We start from the raw sequence: 22885 nt of genomic DNA, 5'->3' as shown, positions 1-22885 counted from the left end.
GTGGTGTGGGACAAAAGCGGCTTACAATGGGAGTATTCTCCCAAGAGTTGAATAGTTTAAACTATTAAGGTTTGCCTTTACTTTGATGGTCAAAATGGTGCCCTATTAAACTCCAGGGAGCTTTCAGGATTCAGTGTGCAAACTCCCTCTCATTTAAGTGAAAAATGTGACCTGATGGTGATGGTAGAGAAAAAGTCAGGTAGTCACCCAAAATAGTACTTATCCTTCTGGGACCATGGAAATTAATCAGAATTTCTTTATGGAAATCTAGGCATTGTTTGTTGACCCAGTGATGGCGCCAGCTGAAAGGACTGGAATCACCAAAATTATTAAGATATTTCTCCAGGGGACCATGAATAACAATACACAATATCATGACTATCTGGCCAGTGGTTGTCAAAACATTACTCTGGATCAAAGTGTTGGACAGTGGATGAAGGGCATCTCCGTCTTCAGGATCCAGTATACTGTATGTACTGCAAGACTATTACATACTATATGTACACGTGAACATATTTAAAAAGATCAGTATCAAGGTCAGATGCTGGATGTCAGTCACTGGATAGAGGGGGGTGAGTGTGGCTAACGTGTGGGGTGTATTATTGCTCTTAATCCTCGGTAAAATAACACATTAAGCTTGTTGTTAATCCATGCAGAAGGGAAAGAGAGAGAAAGCCCATCGGCTAGATCATTTGATGTATGGGCTCGGGCGAGGCATGTTATGATCTGTTAACTGTATACCAAAGCCACTGTGTGCTTTTCAGAAAATGTGGTGGCTTAGCAGTGTTGCGGATTTATCAGAGGTCACAAAGTCAGAGGTGGGGTTGTTTCATGCGGCCTATTACTTTAATATTTCCTCCACCCAGCTCTTAAAGGCACACCGTTGGATTCAATGAAAATAGGTGTGTCTTAGAAAAATCCAAAAGCACCGAATGTATAGAACCCTTAAACAGTTGTAGGCCTTTTGATAATGATGCTTTATTTTGTCGCACATACAGTGACAAACCCACAGAGAATTATCACCAAGTCTGCAGTTTCCCTCAGCTCTACAGAGCTTTATAGCCTCTCTTAGCATATTTTTTGATTTCATCAACCTGTTTTTAGCAAAAAAGCTCACTACCTGCCCAGCAACAAACAACAGACAGACAAAGTTAGCCACTAGCTGGTAAACATTTAGCAGCTCAAGAGCCAGATATGCTACTGTAGGCAATTGTTGACTAACACATTAGTTACATGGACTGGATGACCTGCTGCTCACTGTCAATTTTAATGATATCCTCAACATTTCTCAACACAAAAACACAAAAGTGTCCTTGATAAGTCTTCTCAGTTGTAGATAGTGGAAGGCTGCGGAAGAGCACTGTGTTGTGGGTGGATATGGCGCATTCAACTACTGTTTTGGGTTGTCTGCCATCAGTGGGCTTCATTCCACTTCAAATTGCCACCAGTCAGCAGCAACCCGTACACCAAACACCACTATCTCTATTAAGAAAAGGTGTTTTATAGCCTGTGATTCTAAAATGTGAAGTTGCTCATTTAATTTTATATTTCCAAGAATATGTGGCTGAGAATATTTAAAATCTCTCTTAAAACTGAGTCCTCAATTAATATTGAGCCATGTCATCCAATAAAGCACTCCAACGTGTGTGTGTGTGTGTGTGTGTGTGTGTGTATGTGTGCATCAAATCTTGTACGATGGCCATATAAATAGGATGAAGACGGGGTTATCAGACTGGACTTTACATTCCACATCCCTCATTTAATCCCTGCACTTGTCACTTTCATATATTTCATCAGACTGGACTTTACATTGTGCATTACATTCAACCTCCACTGTTACATAATTAAATTATTTATGCACATGTCACATTTAATTGTTGCCTTTGTCACACTCATATTTCATACACTTCATTTTTTGTCCATAGCACAGTCCATATTTCCTTTGTACAGTCAATATTTCAAATCCCATTTCAAAACTATTACTATTACATTCTGTGAAAAGATTTTCAATTAAAATGAATATTACTTTGTTTATTTCATTATTATTATTATTATTATTATTATTATTATTATTATTATTATTATTATTATTATTATTATTATTATTGTTGTTGTTGTTATTATTATTATTATTACATTACTTTTGAGCAAACACCAAGACACATTCTTTGTATGCTTGCATTAGCTAATAAAACAGATGCTGACTGAACAGGCTCTGTCATGCTGACATAAGATCCCAAAACCAAGAATCATGAAGATCCAAACAATCTCCAGGGTTGTGTAAATAGTAACCTATGCATGCTTGTGTCCATGAAATGAGAAAATTAAAACTTTGTCGTAGAGCTAAACCAAATACATCGTTGGAAAGGTCTCAACCTGGAGAGTAACATATGTCAGTATGAAGATTCTACATGGCTCCTGCTTTGAAATAATGACCTTTGAACCTTGACCTCAGTGCATGTTTGAAAGTTTATAATTCAGCAACAAAAGGGGCTCCAGACATGGGACCAGCTGTTATAGAGAGTTCTTGACCTCAGCTATCATGTGAGTATAGTCAACAACTGGGGGCACTGTCAGATATGGATAAAATATGGTTAAAATTCATTTTCACCCATTTAACAATTAGATATTTAAATCTGATTGCACAAATGTGTTTACCATCCCCTTAAACTCCTAAGTGTACTCTCAATTCAGTATTTACAACTTCACATTCTAGGAAAAACACTAATAATTTTTAAAAATTACAGTGCCCTAGAGCAGCCCCATGCAGCTTGATACAAATCAGCACCACAGTTGTAGTTCTTCCAGTTTAGGGTTGTAAAAAGGTTTGTATAAAGATATATCTACTGAATATATCAAATATCTAGTGCAGCAGTAATTACACTGCATATAGATGATCTATGTTAAGAAAGAGATGTTGGTTTATTTCAGATATTTTAGCCAAAGCAGGAGTTAAACGCGGTCATAACACAATGCACTTCCATAAGCCACATCTTCCAACGTGAGTGTGTATGTGTGTATGAATGGAAGGGATTCACCAAACCAACTGCTCACAGACATCTTAATCAGTTTGTAATAAATTCAATAATTAAAAGTAAATAGCAGATATAATAGTTATTAAAAGTTTTCTAACATAACATAAAGTGGACTGTCTTTGTATCCGGTCGAGGAGGCTCATGGGTATAGTAGCAGCTTCTGCTATCAAAAACATTGACCTATTGTATTGTTGAGTTATCAAGGACACTTCCGTGTTTTTCTGTTGAGAAATGTTGAAGACGGACAGAGGGTCCTCCAGTCCGCCCACCAGACTGACTCATACCATTGACTGTACTGATAAAATTAAAATAAAGAAATAAAAACAAGGATAAAATCTCATGATTAAATGTTAATTGATGTAGTGGTTATAGTTTTAAAAAATGAATAACAAATGAGAAAAAAACAATACAGCTTCTGTGCTCCTGAGTCCCGACTGACAGTAAAAAAAACATGGTGCAGGCATGAAACATATGTCCAATTGAAATACATTAGTTTGAAAGTTGTGCTAAGCCATAAACACAAATCTATAGATTAAATTTCAGGACTATTTCATGAACTGCCGTGATACTGGGTTGGCCATCAACCAGTGCTCTCGTGTGATTTCATCTTTACAGCTTTTTAGCTGTAAACTGTAAAAAACCATGCCATTCGGCCGGCTATTGTTCCAGGCTGGTCTGCGCCAGCTGGCTGGTAGACTATGGAAGCTATTATTACAATTTTATCTTATAAATCACATCAAAAAATCTACACACTGGCTGTGGATTTGATTGTATTATTTTGAGTTTTTATGAAAAATGTTTTTGAATGGATCTATTTTAGTTGGAATTGAAGTGGTGAAATAGATGTGAATATTTGTAGTATGCAGTGTCTTATTTTTTGTACTTTCAGACCTGCCAACACTCCCACTTTTCCTGGGTGTCTCCTGTATTTTCACCCCCTCTCCTGCTGTGCTCCTGTTTTGTTGTTTCTCCTGGGAAACCCCTGATATTTGCACGGCCCTGAACCTTTATTATGAATAATTGTGATACACACAGATCCATAAGTTTTGTATTTTTATCTAATGTTATCCAGGTTAACAATTCCTCTATGAAACACAATCTACACACACAATCCACATACGACATACAGTTTCAACCCATCTGTCACCACAAATCAAGTGGCGTGTGCACAGCTGCTCTCGGTGCAAGTAGTTTTTCCTCCTGTCCTCTGTCCTCCTCCCTCTGCTGCTGATGTGATTCACTGCTGCAGATACACATACACATACAGACAGCTTTCGTTATTAGCTTAAGTAGCGCACTGTAGTTGTGTAAAACATACTGGCGGTGGATGGGACACTGCAGGCAAAGCAGGTGAAAATATCGATTTTCTACATGTTTATTATGCTTGTTGAACAGGTGGTTTGATAAAGTACTTGGCCTTTTACTTGCAAAACCGTTGTGAGTAAAAGGCCAATAAGTAAAGTAAAGTAAAAAGCCCCCCCCTTGCCATATGTTACCTCCTTCCAGGCAACATAAGTACCCCCATAAAACAGCACCAAGTCTAGGGCAGAGTGGCATCTTAAGGTCAATTTTGGGGAACAAATGTCCCTTTTCTTGCTGCCATCCCATAACCTGCAGTCTGCACAGCTACTTGGGCACACACAACTATAAATATGAAGTGAACACACCTAATCACATAATTAAACACTGAAAACAAGTAAAAACTGTCTGACAACAATGACACTGACACTTCATCATGGTTCCCAAGCTTTTTTTTTTTTTTTTTACAAATATCAACGCGAATTTGATCAAGTTTTTCTCTTTTACTTCTGACTGGCTTAATTTCTGCTCTCCATAACAACTTCATGAGTTGATACATCAAATTGTATTTTCAACTCACTCCACAGCCCCCAGGTGGCCAAAAAAATCTATAAATGAAGCTTTAACAATTTGTAGATGATCGAAGGCAAAGGGACAGCAACTGGCAGCGAACTTGACCGTAAGGAATACTGTCTTTAAGAGAAGGTAAAACTGCCACAGAAGACCACTTCTTTAGTCTTTATTTATCCAAGGAAGTTAACAAAGCTCTAAGGTCTTTTCCAGTGATCCCTGTTGCACCCTCATCCACACATCCACACTGGGAGCTTTGCCACTGAGCACTTTCTAAACTTTTAGTCCTGATGAAAAGGTTTAAGGGCGATACATGCATCACTGAAATGCACATAAAGGCATAATATTTATTGTATTGCATTTAGAGGCTCTTACTATAAATGAAGTAATTGAATACCATCCCCCGCAAGTCTTAGAATAAAGTGGCATGATATCCACCAACATCAGGGCTGTGACTGCTGCTGCCAGTTTGATTTCAGAACTGTAGAGATTCAATTAGAAGATTGTATCAAGCTTGCTACCTCAAAGGAAACTGAAATAATCTATAGATTTAGGCTCGCTGCTGCTTTATTATGTTAAACCAAATGAAATGCTGTCACTTGTAAATGTGTGCATGGCTAAATGGTTTTCTGTATTGACATGAGATGATGTTCAGCTTATGGAATATTATGAACAGCAGAAACTTGTCATTTGCTTTATCCCTGAGCACCAAAGTGACATGCTATCCCAGTGTGTCATCTGTGAGGGAGCAAGAGCTCAGGGGAACGTCACAATGATAATCACCACAGTTTTCAGTTTCCTTTTTTTGTTGCTAAAGCTTTAAGCAGTGCTCACTGATGAATGGGTCAGTAGCACCCAGATACCATCTGGAGATGTCGGCTTAATTTGAGGGGACTGGAGTGTGGCTTCAGCTGCTAGCTTCACCCAGTGTCATTCAACTGGCCTGCAATGTTAGCCTAGCTCTGCCTAGCTGCATGGAGGCAGGCCCCACTGCAGCAGTGATGAGCAGATTAAGCTGGCAGCAGTTCCTCCTGTTTACAGCTTAGATTAGCACAGGCACCAATCTGTTACGCCATCAGACAGCTGTTACCCCGCAAATGACACTTTGTCCCAACTGAGGAACACACACATAAATACGAGAAGATCCAGAACTAACTGTAAAAGTGCATCCAGACACCAGTGTGGGTGTCCAGAGGGAAATTCCAGGATTTTTCCAACCTGGGTGTCAATCCCAATTTTGTCCATTATGACCATCGGTCATGATAACATTTTACTCTTTTTTTTCACTGTGCAGTGTTTCTTCTATAATTGTACAGGCCTGGCAGGTCACCAGGCTAACAAGAAAAATATATTTTTAATGCTAAAAACAACACCAATTATCCATTTTTTTTGGAAATCAATAGCGTTTGGGAGCCTCTGTGCAGCGTTGTTGTGAAACGTGAGTCAACCTCTGTGTCGTTGCCTGGGAAACTCTAGGAGTGTGAGAGAGAGAGTGGAAGAAAAGTGACGGTGAATGTGAGTGGAGCAGAGGAAACTTAAGCAGTGAGTTGTCAATCAATCAATACATGCTGCAGCTTGTCTAGACAAAAAAATAGTCTTGTCTGTTGTTTCCCTGTTGGAAGCCAAGTGAAGGAGGTTAGCTCCAAAGTTAGCAACAATGCCTAACAACAACCTAACCTGACCAGGCTCACTTAAGGTGGACTGACCTTTAAGGTGGACCAGCTATTCTCATTTTAGTGTCAATCTCAGCCCCAAACAAAGAACTCAGAAATGTGTGGCCGCTGAGTCTCTCCCAGAACACCAAAGTCTACATTTCTCAAGGTAGATGGTGAATGAAATATTATCATAACCTAGCCATAATGGACAAAACTATGACGATACCACCCAGACAAACACTATAATTTCACTTAAATGCTACATAAAAAATAAAATAATGAACAATGGACCAAATGACTATAATGTGGAAGGTGTCACTGATACAAGGCCAAAGCCACTCTGCAGTTGACCGCAGCTCTACAGAGTCTTTTAGCCTCCTTTAGTTCATTGTGTGTGTGTGTACGGCCCACAACTCTGCTCTTATCAGCCTGGTTTCCTGCAGCAGCAGACAACTGTTTTCAGTGAAAAAAGTTCTGATAAACCCTCTGATACACTAACTGCTCAGCATCAACACTGAAACCTGCTATCACTCCTACACTGATTATCTTTTATTATACCAGGCAACTACTAAATCGTGTACATGTGTATGGTTTGTTTATCAGCAGTGTTTGTGAAGACAGCAGGAGAAATGCCTTTATTCTCTATTATTTATAGTTTATTATCCATTACGATCAGATAAAATGCAGATTCTTCATCTCTAAGTCAAACTCTTCATTTATTTATGTGAATGTGCAGTACATTTATGTGGGAAAAATAATTATGGATTACTGCTTTCAGGATGTATTAAATCTTGCAGACAGTGCTGGGCTGTTAGCATTCAAAGGCCTTGAACAAACACTTTTTACAGTGGTTAACAAAACTGATTTGTACATGATAAATTAGTTTGACTGACTGCATTGAGGCACAAAACAAGTGACCTCAGAGAATTAGAGAGACTGAAATACATCGGCTCTATTTATGAGATCAGCCAAACGTCTGATGTAAGGGAACATGTCATTTTTACTGATATTATATTCAAAGCCTTAATCAGTTCCTCTGAAAAGCTGCTTTTGGGCAAAAATCTGGTAGTTTAATTTTCTCTTCCTCAGCTCAAGCACTACACTGCACACTCACTGAGCACTTTATTAGGAACACCTGTGCAATCTAATGCAATCCAATACAACTACTCTGCCATAAATTCTACTTTTACAAAGCTTATACATTTTCAGTCTTTGTTGACATTGTCAGAAAGGTGATAATTCTACTTTATGTTTATTATTGTGGTTGTAGTGGGTGGTGGTGGTGATGGTGTACTAGAGTGCATTGTATTGAAAGTAATATTTCTTCCCTTCATGTATGTTAATGAGGTGGACAAAATATTAATCTAAAACCTGTTGTTAAAAGTTATTGTCTTCAAGAATTTTGACATACAAGTGGTGAATCAAGTGTCAAGTAGTTAGTTAAAGCTGGAGTGCAGGACACATAAATGAATGTCCGTTACATTCAAGCCCTTGCCACACAGTGCTGATTAAGCCAATCACTGCCAGATAAATCTCTCTGTAGTTCACAGTATAGCGGATATTTGAATCTGGTGTCTGTGGTGACATTCCCGCGCTGGGGCACTGGTAGTGATGCATTTTTCGTCAACAGGCAATGATTGGTTTTCAAGTGTTGAATGGGGTGGACTGTCCTCAGTGTGCCCCAATGTGCCCAAAATGTCAGGGGTCTGTGGCAATGATGTCAGTAGTGTTTGTGTAATTACTCTCACTGCCAGAAGGGAGAGACAAAAGGTCCAAACTGCAGGTTTAAAGAATAATTCATCCTCCAGATTTCATTCTTACTGTTTGTTACCACCTGCTACAGGTCTTTGTAATGCCTGTCCCTCGCAGTATTTGTCACTTTATTCCAACATGTCACCCCCATCTCTGGATCTATGACAGATTACCCCCTGAATGCAGCACAGCCCAATGTTGATTCTCAAGCCCCATGAAGAGTTTCTGGTATGCAGGTCATCAATATGGGACTCTGAGACATACTGATGAGACAGATACATTGATGTTAGATCTCACACACTCACACTTTCTTTGTATTGAAGTCTCTCCTTGAAACAAGCTGAAAAGACATAAAGACAAATATCAGGAAAGAAACTTTCCTCATGAATTCTTGCAGACTCTTCATGTGTGGAGCTGTATACGTCTGTGGGAATCTTCTGTTAACTGTGCGACTGTGTGTGTCATCACACCACAACTACATGTTAGTTTAATCATATTGAAATTTCATTTTTTCATTTGTTTGCACGTGATGTTGAAGGCAAAATGTAATTTATCAGTTTACTCCAACTCAAAGCAGTCACAATGACAATGAAATCTAATGTGAAATGCAGTTTTCACTTTTCTCGAGAATTTTTTGTGAATCTGTCAAAGTCAAGCATCATTAAACTGTCCATGGAAAAGACCATTTCATTTTCATTTGTACAACCACACAACCCCAGACAATAGAATGACCTGTTTTTTTCTCAGTAGAGGTTTTTCATTTTAAAAATTCAATTTGACTTTGAAAAAGGAAAACAAAATTTTAATTTGATCAGATAAATCATTTTATTTCAATATTGGCAGCCACACACTTCCAGAGTTGTGTTGCATATTATAGCCATATATACTGTATACTGTATTAGACATATGCAGTATATAAGCCATATGCCAATAAAACAAAAGAAATTCTAATCTAGTTACGTTTATAGAATGTAGTCAATGCATTATGTATAAACACTTAGTGAGCATATGTATTGCAATCAAACACACAAAAATTGATATTTTGAGTTAAACGTTAGCTGGTTTGTCCATTACCTGACTTTCACCATTTCCTTTCTAGGGAATTACAGATATATCTGATATTGAATGAATCTGGATTACCAAAAATACAGCCATGACATTGGGCAATTACAATCAATTTATATTTAGTTTATATTTAGACAGTGATTCAAAGTAGAGAGTGCACATTGACTGTGCACATAGTGAAAGAGAGAGAGAGAGAAATTTTGAGAGGTTTTACATTTGTTCTGTGAAATACAGTCCACTTACACTTGAAATTTATCATTTCAGATGATCATAGCATGTAAAAGAAGCAAGTTAGCCTTGGTGATGGTTAAGGTGACTAAGATAATGTTTGTTATGGTTTGGGGTTATTGAGCTTGTAGGTCTCACTGAGTAAACATAGTGATGGACAGTGGTGAAAGGTAACCAAGTATTTTTACTCAAATACTGTACTTAAGTACAATTTTGAGGTACTTGTACTTTACTTGAGTATTTCCATGTGATGTTACTTTATACTTCCACTCCACTACATGTCAGAGGGAAATATTGTATTTTCTACTCCACTACATTTATTTGACAGCTTTAGTTACTTTTCAGATGAAGTTTTGACACAATGGATAATATAACAAGCTTTTAAAATACAACACATTGTTAAAGATGAAACCAGTGGTTTCCAACCTTTTTGGCTTTTGACGTCTTACAAAAAGCAGTGTGTAGTCGAGGTCACATTTCACATGTCTATGAGTTGTTAACAGCTCAATTTACACATTTACAGATTTACAGAGACCAGCACACTTCCAACAGGTAAACTACTTATTTTACTTTGCCCTGCTGTGTAATGGAGTCATGGCTCAGCGTGACTACCCACAAAACAATGGAAAAATGCAATAATGTTAGCGGAGCGGAGCAGTGAACTCACACACTGCGTGTGGAGCAGATGACCATATATAGAAATCTGTCATGAGCTGATGTCAGCTCGGGCTGAGAGTCGAAAAAACTGTTGGAAACCGAGCATTCAGAGCAGTCTGAAGCTGCTGCTTTCTGCTCACAGGGATTACTGCTACATATGTTTACTCATTATTTGACACATCATTTATTTGACCACATCTAATATGAACATCCAACACTGTAACATTATATGTATGACTGAAAATAAGGAAAAGCATAATAGGTCCCCTTTAAGTAGGATTTCTCATGCAGGACTTTTACTCGTAATGGAGCATTTTTACATCGCTGTATTGGTACTTTTACTCAAGTAAAGGATCTGAATACTTCTTCCAGCACTGGTGATGGAGAGAGTTGTGCTTCTATAGGATGAAGATAAGGAACAAACACAGAGCTCAGGGGATAGAACCATGTGGTGTGGAAATGTTTGGCACTTTGAGACAAGGCAGCGGTTGTCATCACACAGGTGATGATGGATTAGCCACAGTATGTCAGTCATTCAGTGTTTTCTGCTGTTGTCGTCTCAGCTTGTGGAGACAAACTGAGATGATCCAGATCAAGATCCAGATTATAGCTGGATCCAGATTATTCCTCAGCACTCTCAGAAATGCACCGTGCTTCACAGTTACCGTGAGTGAGATATGAGATCTAAAAGTTAATCTAGGACTAAAAATACTATAGTAGTACCATACTAACTCAGAGTAGGACTTGAGAGAATGTATGAACCTTTTAGCAAGAGGGATTACTCTTGAAAAAGTGTGTGATATCGCTGTTTTATAACACTGAGAGCCACAAAATAGAAACTGTAATGGTGTGCCCTTTGCATTAGATGAGTTAACACTGGCAAACCACTTTAAAAAGTAAATCTATAAACAGTTTAAACTGCGGACTAGATAATGTGATTCAGCTGTGACATCCTGGTCAGATCTATCCAATTACATAATTTTAAAATGCCTAAATGAGTGCTGAATGTTGCATGTATTGTGCAGTACTGCATATGCAGAGATGATGTTGCAAACATGACTGTGGAGTACCTGGAATTTATCTTCTCCACTGTCCACTCCACTCACCTTATAACTGTACATATATAGAAGTTGTTGGTTGTGTTGGTCGATCCAAGTCATCACTGTTCACTGTCCCTGAGGTATCGACAGATATATGTGGTGAGAGCATGAGCTGTAAGCTCATAGTGATCAATGAAAGTCTCCTCCTGCACCTCCTGGTGACTCCTAACAGCTTAGGATTCCTCTGGGGCTCAGAGAGTGATTTCCTAAGTTAGGAGGGTGATAAATTGATTTTACTCCTACTCCTAAAAGTTAGGAGGAGTGACTTCATACTCTGAGATGCTTGATAAACACAGACTCTGAGTTTGTTTGGGTTTTCAGTTCCAAAAACAGACAACTTTAACTCTGTCAGTTACTGTGGTAACTTAGTCTGTGAAGCTAACCTGCTGGCTGGCAGCTTTCTCTCCCTGTCTCTCTAGCCTCTTCCACACATAGTTCCCAGTAAATTACTGCGATTACCTTTCAGGCATCACTAGTGATTTTCACTATTCACATATGCAGCTACATTCAATAAATGGGACGAGAGACAGTCCAGCAGATGGCGATAATGCAACACTTATAGATACCAACCGCCATAAAACTTAACAGAAGAAGAGTGGGCAAGTACGAATGTTCATATGCGGTGAAGACGTCTCTTATTATTTTCAGGAACACGGTGGGTGAGGAGCTGTTTTTGTCGGGTGCCAGTGTTCTTGTAATATATTTCTGAATCTGTCTAGTTTCCAGCCATTCTATTACTTGTTAGTTATCAAATCACCCACAAAAGTATTGGCAAGGTAAACAAGTCGTGGATTCAAATACATCATCAACAGAGTCTTGTGATTGGTTCGCTCGCTCCACATGAAAGCAACTTTCGTCAAACAGACGTAGCCGTGTACGTGCTTGTCCCTGTAATGTTACTGCTTTCATTCATAACACAGCCGTACCAGCATTTTCCTAGTGTTACTAGGTCTTGAGGTGGGAAATTGGCGGCACAGATTTCCCTGAATATCCATCCCTGCTCCCATTCACACATGACCCCATGCAGGAAATGTTCTGGAACATTTCAGGGATAGACTGCATGTGTGAAAGGGGCTTCTCTCTCCTCTTGCTGAGCCTGGAGCAGCTATCAGACACAGCGTTTCATTTCCTCATTCATTCAGTCCATATCAACACATACATCAAAGTGCATCAATTTGCAGAGGTTTATGTCAGGAGATGGAGATCAAAATCCTGTTTGGATATTAAATTGTTTCTCAATGACTATCTCTACCAACGTTACCGCTTTTATGTGCAATCAGTCATTTCTATTTGCACAGCAATCTCTGTCATCACATTCATATATTAAAACAGCGTAAATTCACCCTCAGCTCACAATTAAATCTATTCATGTCTTTTATTTTTGCTAGTCGGAGTTTTTTTTAAATAACATTGCAACTCTCAAAACAGTTCTCCTGCACAGAAAAGTGTATTGCACATTGTCATATAAAATTTGTATGAAGCTTTACTCCTACTATAAGACACTGATCAATCAATAATCATCTCATATTTAGATTCACACTGCTGGAACATTGTTTTCATATCATATTTTATGTTATATGTTAATATTTCTGAGTGAGCAGGATTGTGGTGCAGCCGCAGACTTTAAGATTTTAAAACTGGGCTAAATGTTTAAAACGGACTTTTCTAATAGGCTGCAATAGTTGTTACATGTTTAACATCATTTCAGGGGCTATGTTTAAATTTGCGACACACTTAAATATAGTAATTAAATGGTGTTGAGTAAAAACATGTAAAACAGACCTAAAGAATAACTTTGACATCTTTTCAACTGAAAATCACTAAATTCATAACTGCTGCCGTGGTTATTTTAGTATTGGAGCTCTATTGATTATTTTTTTCATTCAACATGCATGTGCTGAACATAAGGAGAGTTGATTGAACTGACTCCAATCAGCTGCTCTAGAACTGAAAACTCAAGAGTTTCAGAGTTCAGGGTTAGGTTCTGAGTTTTCAAACCTGTTTTTTCAAACGGGTCCTTGGTATCTGTCCATGCAGACAGTTTTGGTTGTATTTGTCCAGGTTTTGAGATGCCTGTTCGATATTTCTGCCTCCACACCAACACAATGGATGTAAGTAGAATTTAGTTTCTTCTGCTCACAGCATTAACAAATGACATTTAAAAACCTCTATGGCAGCTTGTTTTTTCCAGGAACAATGTCCCTGCTACTCTGGATAATCCACAGAGCACACAGTCTCCACTTTTAATGGGAAGACTATTTTTTTTTTTTTGTAGTGATGTATAACTAAAATAAACTGGTTCATACTGAAAGCAGTTCTTATTTCCTGGATGTTTATCCATCTGTAAGGCAGAAGACAAACAAACACAGATGTCTCTGTCTACCTAATTTGAACAGGTATGGAGGTATGTTCATAATCATAATATCATGATCTTGTGAGTAACATCAGAATACTATAAGTCCAGTTGGTGATTATCTGGGGTCTTCAGCCTGGAGTCTGACCTGCAGTACTGCTTGTGCAGTGAGCTCTTTTTACTTCACATGTCCAGCTGATTGAGCCGTTAAAACATCCGAAGGTTTTTTTTACCCCCAGTGTCACAATGTGCTGCCCTGAATAATTATCTAGAAGCACGTGTACAATGTGATCAATCGGTGTTACCTGCTGAGCTGTAACAGACAGATCCTGACATGTCTTTTCCCTTGATAAATTGAGTGTGTAGATGACAGTGTGCATGGCCTTTGTTGCGTGATGTAGCTCATCAGCCCGTTGTCTTCTGAAGGTTCATGTTCATCATCAAACCACTTCCACACTATTGAAGTCTCCACAGCAGAGCCTGCTCCAATGTTGCATTCACTTTCAGTCATATTACTATATCAGCATGTCATAATACTAATATTATGGTAAACATCATTTTTATCCCATTAATATCTCTACTGGTTTCATGAACATATGCTTGAGAATTGATGAGTTAGACTTTACTCCTTTTTAGAGGTTGAATATTTTGTGGAGTGTTTATATGCAGCAAATATACTCCATATTTTGGAATTCATGTTATTTCTTATTGCCATTCTAAAAAAATTGTCTTTTCTTCTTTCCTGTTCATTGGGTGTTTAAAAGGGGTTAACAAAGTCACTGAGCCCACACACTGAAGAAGGCATTAGTCAAAATATTTGTCCTTGTTCATGTGAACTATAACATTTTTAAAAAAAAGTTAAATTCTGTTTCCTCTATCTGGGTGCCAGAATTTCACATCAGTATTTGAAGTTGGAGAAATTCTTAGTAAGAAGGCTCAGTTGTACTGACTTTTAGTTGAATCTGGGGACAAACCAGCTTCTTCATTTGCCCCAATTAATGTACTGTTGGAATTACGGGTGTAACACAAAGATACCGCTGTATCAGTACCTGTATTCAGATTTAGGCCATATTCAGACCAAATCAGGTGGTGCGGCTTGGTGAGGGTTGAGCGGAGATATTGAGGGGGTTGTGGGCATGCTGTTTGGTTCCACATCTAACACTGGTAATTTTTCTATTGGACACGGACCAGACAGACATTTTCAACAACCCTGTGATAATTGCTTATATATAGGTGGCCTTTGAGATTAGCAGTCAAACAATCTGGTGCTTGTCTGTTAATGTTCAGCCTCAAAATTGCCTGAAGGCAGCTCTTTCAGCTCTAAAACTGACTGACTTCACTCATCACTTCAGACACTAATTTAAATTATTTAAATGACCCACAGGTTTTTAAGACTAGAGGAGGTTTTGGTTTCTTACATCTAAATCAAAAGAAGTCATAATAGTCAAACTGTTTCTTTTAGTGGTTGAAGTATTTTCAGAGCAGATAGAGCTGGTAAAAATCATCTCTGTCTGTGCTTGAGCTGACTTTAATCTTACTTCCTAAATATTTTGAATTTATTTCCTTGAAAATTTAACTGGGGCATAATAATTCAGTAATAGTAATTGGTATCTACAGATCTCCTTCTGCCCCCTCAGAAGCTCTTGAAAAAATTGGTGAATTAATTGCACCATTGATTGATCAAGAGGTGATTATCCTTGGTGATCTCAATTTAGACTGGCTTACCTCAGCATCTAGTAATCTTAAAGAACTTTTTTACAATCTTAATTTTACACTGTTTATTTCACACCCCACTTGCCCCAACCTGAGGATTCCTCCAAGTCAGGCTTAATATTAACAAACAGACCAGAGAAATATCCTGCCTGTGGTGTTTTTGACCTTGGTGTTAGTGACCATTGCCTGATTGTTTAAATTAGAAATGTGAAACAGAGGAAAACTGATTCACACATAGTGGTCAGAAGAAACTTAAAACATTTTAATGACCAGGCCTTTCTACATGTCCTTGATTCCAGTCCAATCGCTGACACTCTCAAAACCCCTGATCCCGACATAGCTTTTAAGTTATTTTACCCATGTTTTTAACTCAGTTTTAGATAAACATGCACCCTTTAAAAAGAGAAGAACAAAATGTAGCCCCACTCCCTGGTTCAATCATTTTGCGTCATCTTGTCAGTTATTTGACAGTCTTAGTGTTGGTCCCAACAGTTGTGTGGAAGAACATAATTCATCCTTCCTTAATACTAGTGCTGAAGTAAACCACTCCTTTAGCTTATCTCCTGTCTCCAGTTGGATGGTAGCTGACACCTTATGCAATATTGATGCATGGAAATCAATGGGTGATGACAAACTGGAACCGTTTGCTTTGAAATTCTCAGCACAGCTAATTTCTGAATATCTAATTCATATTTTCAATCTTAGCATTACCTCTGGCATCATTCCTACAGTTTGGAAGACTGCTTATGTTCTTCCTCTCTATAAAGGTGGTAGCAAATCTGAGTTAAATAATTATTGTCCAATCTCAAAACTATCTTGTCTTGCAAAAATATTTGATTGACTTCAAGTTGAAATTTATCCACACATTCCATACTAACTCCATTTCAGTCTGGCTTCAGGCCTAAGCATTGCACTATTTCTGCTACTTCTTTAATTATTAACAATATAGTCTCAGCATTAGATAACAAAAACAATGAGATGCTATTTTTGTTGATTTAACCAAAGCTTTTGACACAATTGACCACTTTCTGTTTTTACTATGGCTTTCTTCTTTGGGTTTTGACAATGCTAGCTGCCTGTTGTTGTTTCTCAATGATCTTTCTAACAGGTGCAAGTGTGTCAAGATAGGTAATATTGGGTCGATGAAAAACTTACTTTTAAAGTCCATATTGACATGTTGTTACCAAAGCTAAGGTTGAAATTGGGCTTTCTTTTTAGTATAAATAAATCTCATTTTCCTTTATTCACAAGAAAAAGACTTGTTGAAGAAGACTTGTTTTGCTCTCTGTATTGGACTACAGGGATGTTATTTATGGGCTGAAGGACAGTTCTGCTCTCAAACCTTTAGATGCAGCATTAAGATTCATCACTGGAGATAGTTATGGGACACAACATTGCCTACTGTATCAAAAAACTAGCCTACCTGCTCTATCAGTGAGGAGGGATCAGCATTTAAGCTTCCCCTCTATCTCTCAGTCCTGCTTTCTTGGAACGTTGGTGGCCATTGTAGCCACTCACTGACATGGCTCACCCTGCAGGTGCCAAAAATTCATACAGAGTTAGGAAGATCTGCTTTCTGTTACTGTGCCCCACATAGTTGGAATATGCTTAAAAAAAACTTCAAGTTGACCTCATTAATACTGCTCAATACCAAGGTTTAATTGCTAATTTTATTGATTGTAACTGTCATTGCTTTTAATGTTTTTAATTGTTCTTATTATTATTGTTATCATTGTTATTACGGGTGCACGATATTGGATTTTTTGCCGATATTTCCAACTCACTGTGGCTGATTGCCGATACCGATGTATGCGCCAATACTGATATATGCACACATTTTTTTCCAGATGGCTGAGGAGACTATTATGCATGCAATTATAGATTGTACTAAGTATGATCAAGAAAGATAATATATGAAGGAAGAATTTAGGAAGACTTAAAACTTAAATGAATCTGCTAAGTGGGAGGAGCAGTAGAGTTTTCAATGAATTTATTAGACAGACAGGATAAATGTGTAGGATTTAATCTCTGGTCCACACCCTGGAGCAGAAGGTAATGCACCTAATACGCTGGTTCCCAATCGGCGTTATAAACCAAAAAGATTTTTTTTTCCAAACAGAGTGGTACATCCTGTCAGCCAAGGTGTTTCCTATCTGTGCAGCCGAACTTAGCAGCTCCTCTACAGAACGTTTCTCCCTGACGGTCCGGGTGCTTCCTCTGCAGGCTCCACTTCACTCAAGCTGCTTCTTCCCACTTTAACCTGAATAACAAACCCGGGCTCGGTGCTCTGGTTGGATCCACATGGAGAGCTAGGGCTAACGTTAGCTGAAAGGCTAGCGGAGCGTTAGCCGCAGCATGGCCGGAGGGAAGCACAGCCAGCTAGCCTCCCAGCTAACGTTAGCCCCGGTTCTGCATGTGGATCCAACCAGAGCACCGAGCCCTGGTTTGTTATTCAGGTTAAAGTGGGAAGAAGCAGCGGGTCTGACGGGCAGCTGAGTGAAGTGGAGTCTGCGGAGGAAACACCGGACTGTCAGGGTGGAACAGTCCATGGAGGGAAGCACAGTCGGGTGGCGGAGGAGATGGCAACAAATCGGCCTCTCATAATCAGTAGAAATGGCCGATGCTGATATTTCATTTTAGAGCTTTTATCAGCTGATACCGATGACGTGCCGATAATATTGTGCATCCCTAGTTGTTTTATTATATTTATATATATTACACTTTTACTTTTTAGCATTGTTAATTTTACCTTGTTTCTAATTGATATAGCCATGTATTCTTTTATTGCTATTTGATTTTTTTCTGCATTTATTGTATGTCTGTACCTCAGCACCATTGAAAATGAGGGTTCTCCCTCAATATGTTTTCTGAGGTTTAATATAAATAAAATAAAATGAATGAATGAATGAATGTGCTTTCACATCCAGTAGTTCATAATGGTCTTTTGTTGGTCAGGTCCTGCCATCCCAGTTGGAGTGGATGTTCAGGTGGAGAGTTTGGACAGCATCTCTGAAGTCGATATGGTAAGAAAACCTGTTTATCCAACACTACCTACAGCACCGCCAGAGATTCCATATGATTCATGTCACAGAATGAGATGAAGATAAGATTTATTCATGCAGCACTCAGCAAAAGCAGAGCACTTTACAAAAGGCAAACATGAAATAATAAAACAAAAATAAAAGCTAAGTTAACAGTGAAAAATGGATCAAATAGCAAAAACAAAATGAGGATCAATGAAATATGAAGAAAAACCAGAACACAGAGTAAACCTACCTAGCAGAAACCTCCTTTAAAGCTTCAAATTTAACAGGTTTTTGTAATGTGCTTTAGTTGATAAATCATAAATCAAATGACCTTGCTATTATGTTATTCAAAATTTAAAGCTGGAATCAAACATCCCATTAAGGTTTTAGAGAGAATGATTAATATATCTGCACAGTCGACCCAGTCAGGACTGGATCTGTGGGTGCAGATGGTCGGGATCAATTATATGTGTGTGTGGTTAAACTTTTGGAGTAGAAGGATATTGCAAGTCACTGTAAAATAGTTCAGTAATCATTTTCGATATTTGTATGCAGATGGTCATTTATAGTCATATACAGTCTCTCCCACTGAAAGGAGGCGTGAAACATAAAAATAATACTGATTTTTTTTTAAATTTAATTCAACATGTTAATAAAAAATCAAATATTAGTCATTTCCTCACCTGTCCACCAGGTTTGCATAACGTAACACTAGTTTGACTTCTAATAATTTATTATAGTTATGGGGTTGTTAATTCTGTTAGACATTTGTAATACTGCTCACTCTGTTCACTCATTTGTTGTGTTTTAATGCTGACCTTTCTGTCTGTTGTACAAAAAGTGCTCATTAAATATTTCAGACTTTTCCCCACATGTTGTCATCTGGCCAAATACACTGGTTGGTATTCTGGTTGATTTGGTGACAGCCCTGTTACTGATGGTTACATGAGGGGTTTAATACTACAGCAAACACCTTGAGCAGTTACTTTGTCAGAAATACAAGAGAAGAGCAGCTGGTGTATCTGTTTATAGCGCAGTTAAATGCATGTTGTTCAATGCAGGAGTCAGTCAAAAAAAATTGCATCCTTCATCAGTACGAGTAGTTTTTCACACACAGCAGAGCTCAGTACCAAACAAAAATAGTGTTACAATATGGTTTGATGTAATGACAGTCTCAATGATTGTAACTTTAAATGTCAGCCCTAGAAACAGAACAGACATTGGGGCATCTTTTGTACCCAGTGGAAGGGACCATAGAGTATCAAGGTCAGAACTTTTAGTAATTGTATTTCTTACCTTAAAGAGAATTCAACAACATACAGATTTTTTTGTGTGTGAAAGATTCTTTGATGAAAATGTACAGAGCTGAATCAGTTTTCACAATAACTCATCACATGTAGTCAGTGCGAAGGCAAACACCAAAGTGAGGAAATCTAATTAAATGTTGACAACTGAAGACCAAAAGCAGTTAAACATTGGCTGGTTTTCTCTGCTGATGGGCTTTTTGATGGTGTAAACAGCAAACAGATTTCCCTTGTTGTTCAGCTCCCGTCAGTCATTTCCCTCTCAGTGTGGATGCAGGGTCACTGTTACTCAGAAGTCTTACATTTGGTTTCACAGCCTTGGGCTGCTTGTGCAGGTGTTACACTGTGTTTTAGCATGTCACAAATAAACATTTTACTGGTGTAATCAGTAAAATCCTCCTACCTTGAACATAAACTGAATTGAAACACTCCCCTCTGGCAGGAAGCTACAGTCTATTGAACAATGGCGCGTTACATTAACGCAGTTATTTGTATTTCTACATTTTTACATTACATGTACCGTTTATACTGTGAACATTTTCACATTCCAAGTCAATATCGTGCATATTATGTTTTAAACTCAACAGCTCTTTTCACTTAGAATAAACTATATTTACTATATCTTATCTTACCTGTTTTGGCTTTAAAGTCCCAGTAAAACAGGAGTCAGAGCACCTTCAGCCTCCAGAATGTGGAAGGAATAATCCAGAGATTTAATCACTCAAAGATGGTCAGGTAGATAGCAGAACAATCAACATAGGGACACAGGATTACTCTAACACTCTTTCTTTCTTTCCCACAGGACTTCACCATGACCCTGTACCTGAGGCACTACTGGAAGGATGAGCGCCTGTCGTTCACCAGCAGCACCAACAAGAGCATGACGTTCGACGGTCGTCTGGTGAAGAAGATCTGGGTCCCTGATGTCTTCTTTGTCCACTCTAAGAGGTCCTTCATCCATGACACCACCACTGACAACATCATGCTGCGTGTCTTTCCTGATGGACACGTCCTCTACAGTCTGAGGTCTGTATCATTGCAGCATCTGACTCATTGTTCACGACCTATGTTCATCTGCCTAAGAGGAAACATTTTAATTCAAGTCCCATGCAGCAGAAATATTTTCAATACAATCCTTTTACACAGCAGATATTTTGACTTGCTTTACAACCAGTTTACACACAGTAATTACTGGACCATGTAAGTGTATTAGGATTGGGAGGAGGGGGATTGGGAGGGGGTCAAATGTGCCCATCAGTACTTCTCATGGGACACTTTAACCTCAGGGTTATTACTGTAATCAAAAGGGTTGAAGAGCAGTAATCTTCTCATTTTGGATACATTATTTTGCCCGGTAAGAGATTAAAAATATAACACTTAAATTTATAACTGATGGATCCCTCTATTTACTATTTGCTAGCAGTAGCTGTTAGTCAGGAATTGACTGCTAAATACTAACAGTACAACGGACAAGGCTGGAAAATTCAGATAAAGCTAGATTATGTATGTAGAAACAATTCAGATTGGCGTTTCTTTCCATAGCAGTTCCATACTTTGGCTGAGCGTACAGACATCTGCTGGAAATGCACGTTTAGCAGATAAGAAGCCAACAGTTTCATTTGTAATTTGGCTAACTCACAAATGAATATTAATTGACAACAGCTGATAAAATTGGGGTGGGGGGGTTACATTACATTACATCACTTCATTACATTTCCCTCATTCTTACTGTATTAATGTGAATTGCTGCTATGCTGATAAACTGATAAAAATAAACACCTGTTTAACTCTGGGAGAAAATAAAGATATTCCACAATTTTTGGAAAAATTATTATTTAATAAATAAATCAGAATATAAAGTGTTCAATAAATAACAAATAACATACAAAGAAGATGAAACCTATTAACATTCCAGAAAGGGAGACAGATATGGGCCTGGATGAGCTTGCTCCTCTACTCAGTCAACATTACATTTCATTCATTACCCAAGTATTTAAAAAGGTGTTTCAACATAACCTGCTGAATCTCAGCTTCAGAGCTCCCTGTTCTGAAACCCCCTGCCCCTCAGAGTTTCAGCAATATATTTGCCATAGGTATCAGTGAGATCTACTACTATTGGCTCCTGCAGACAACTAAGTATGATGCACACACTGTAGTCCTAATCGAAATTGCCCCAAGGGAATACAGTTGTATATATATTTAACCTCATGTTTCAACTCAATGTTGATCATTTCACCTTTTTGAATACTTAATCACACATCATAACATTTGTAAATTCATTTTTTAGTAGCCACTTGCAGTTGTAGCTGATGCTTTGCTTATGTTGATATTTTTATAGTGTGCTAAGCTAAAACGTAGCTAGCTAGCAAACATGAGCAAGCTAGCAAGCCACAAAGCCAATACTAACCAAACTCTTTATGTGTACTGTAAATATAAATAGTATTTGACTCAAAAAGATTGATTGATTTATTTTCAAATTTAAAGGGCACTAGCAAAATATCTAGCTTTAGCTAACAGAGCATAAAGCTTAGGGTAGTGATACATTCAGCAGTTTTATGGGCAATGCTGCAGGCAACAACTTTACCCTTCTCACATATTCTTTTTAAGTTGCAAATCACTGTGTCCCCTCAAATGCCCCTATATTGCTACACTTACAGTGAAAAGTGTGCATTTCATTTGTGAACACAACAGCTGTGAGCACTGTGCCAAAGCTTTGGGTCTGGGGCTTCCACTGCTTCAGCCCCGAATGGTTTGAGCCGAGCCCCGCATATTTCTGCTCCTCAAAACTGGTATTTTAATGTAACAGTGGAACTTAATGTGGAGTGACAGGAGGAGGGCTAGAAATATGGTGATGCACATAACAAGACACATACAGGCTGTGGCTGTATTACAGGCAGTGAAGTTGCTATTTACAGTGAGCGGAGCTGTTTCTAGCTGCTAAATGCTCCACTATGTTCACCACCTAGTCGATAACTTTGTCTGTCTGCTGTTTAGCGGGTGAGCAGGTGGTGTACAGTGGTGTTCAATAGAAAATAAGGCAAGAGGCTTTTCAGTATATCAAAGATGCTATTTCATCTTTAAAAGAAAAATGATCTGCTCTCAGCAGGATATTTTAGGGACATATAATA

The 22885-nt window shown here is 38.3% G+C and overlaps 1 protein-coding gene across 1 annotated transcript in view; it reads left to right on the top strand.

Annotated features, from left to right (window-relative positions):
• The window catches only part of gabrr2a (gamma-aminobutyric acid type A receptor subunit rho2a), a 65997-nt gene that overhangs the window by 7097 nt on the left and 36015 nt on the right, over positions 1-22885 (top strand). Inside the window, exons 3-4 of the mRNA XM_067613829.1 lie at positions 18383-18450; positions 20560-20783. Of these exons, the coding sequence (XP_067469930.1) occupies positions 18383-18450; positions 20560-20783 (292 nt within the window). The remainder of the gene's footprint in view (positions 1-18382; positions 18451-20559; positions 20784-22885) is intronic.

This window comes from Thunnus thynnus, chromosome 16 (genome assembly GCF_963924715.1).
Source record: "Thunnus thynnus chromosome 16, fThuThy2.1, whole genome shotgun sequence".
Lineage (NCBI taxonomy): Eukaryota > Metazoa > Chordata > Actinopteri > Scombriformes > Scombridae > Thunnus > Thunnus thynnus.
Note: the sequence above shows the minus strand (reverse complement) of the source record. Positions and strands in the feature narration are given on the sequence as shown.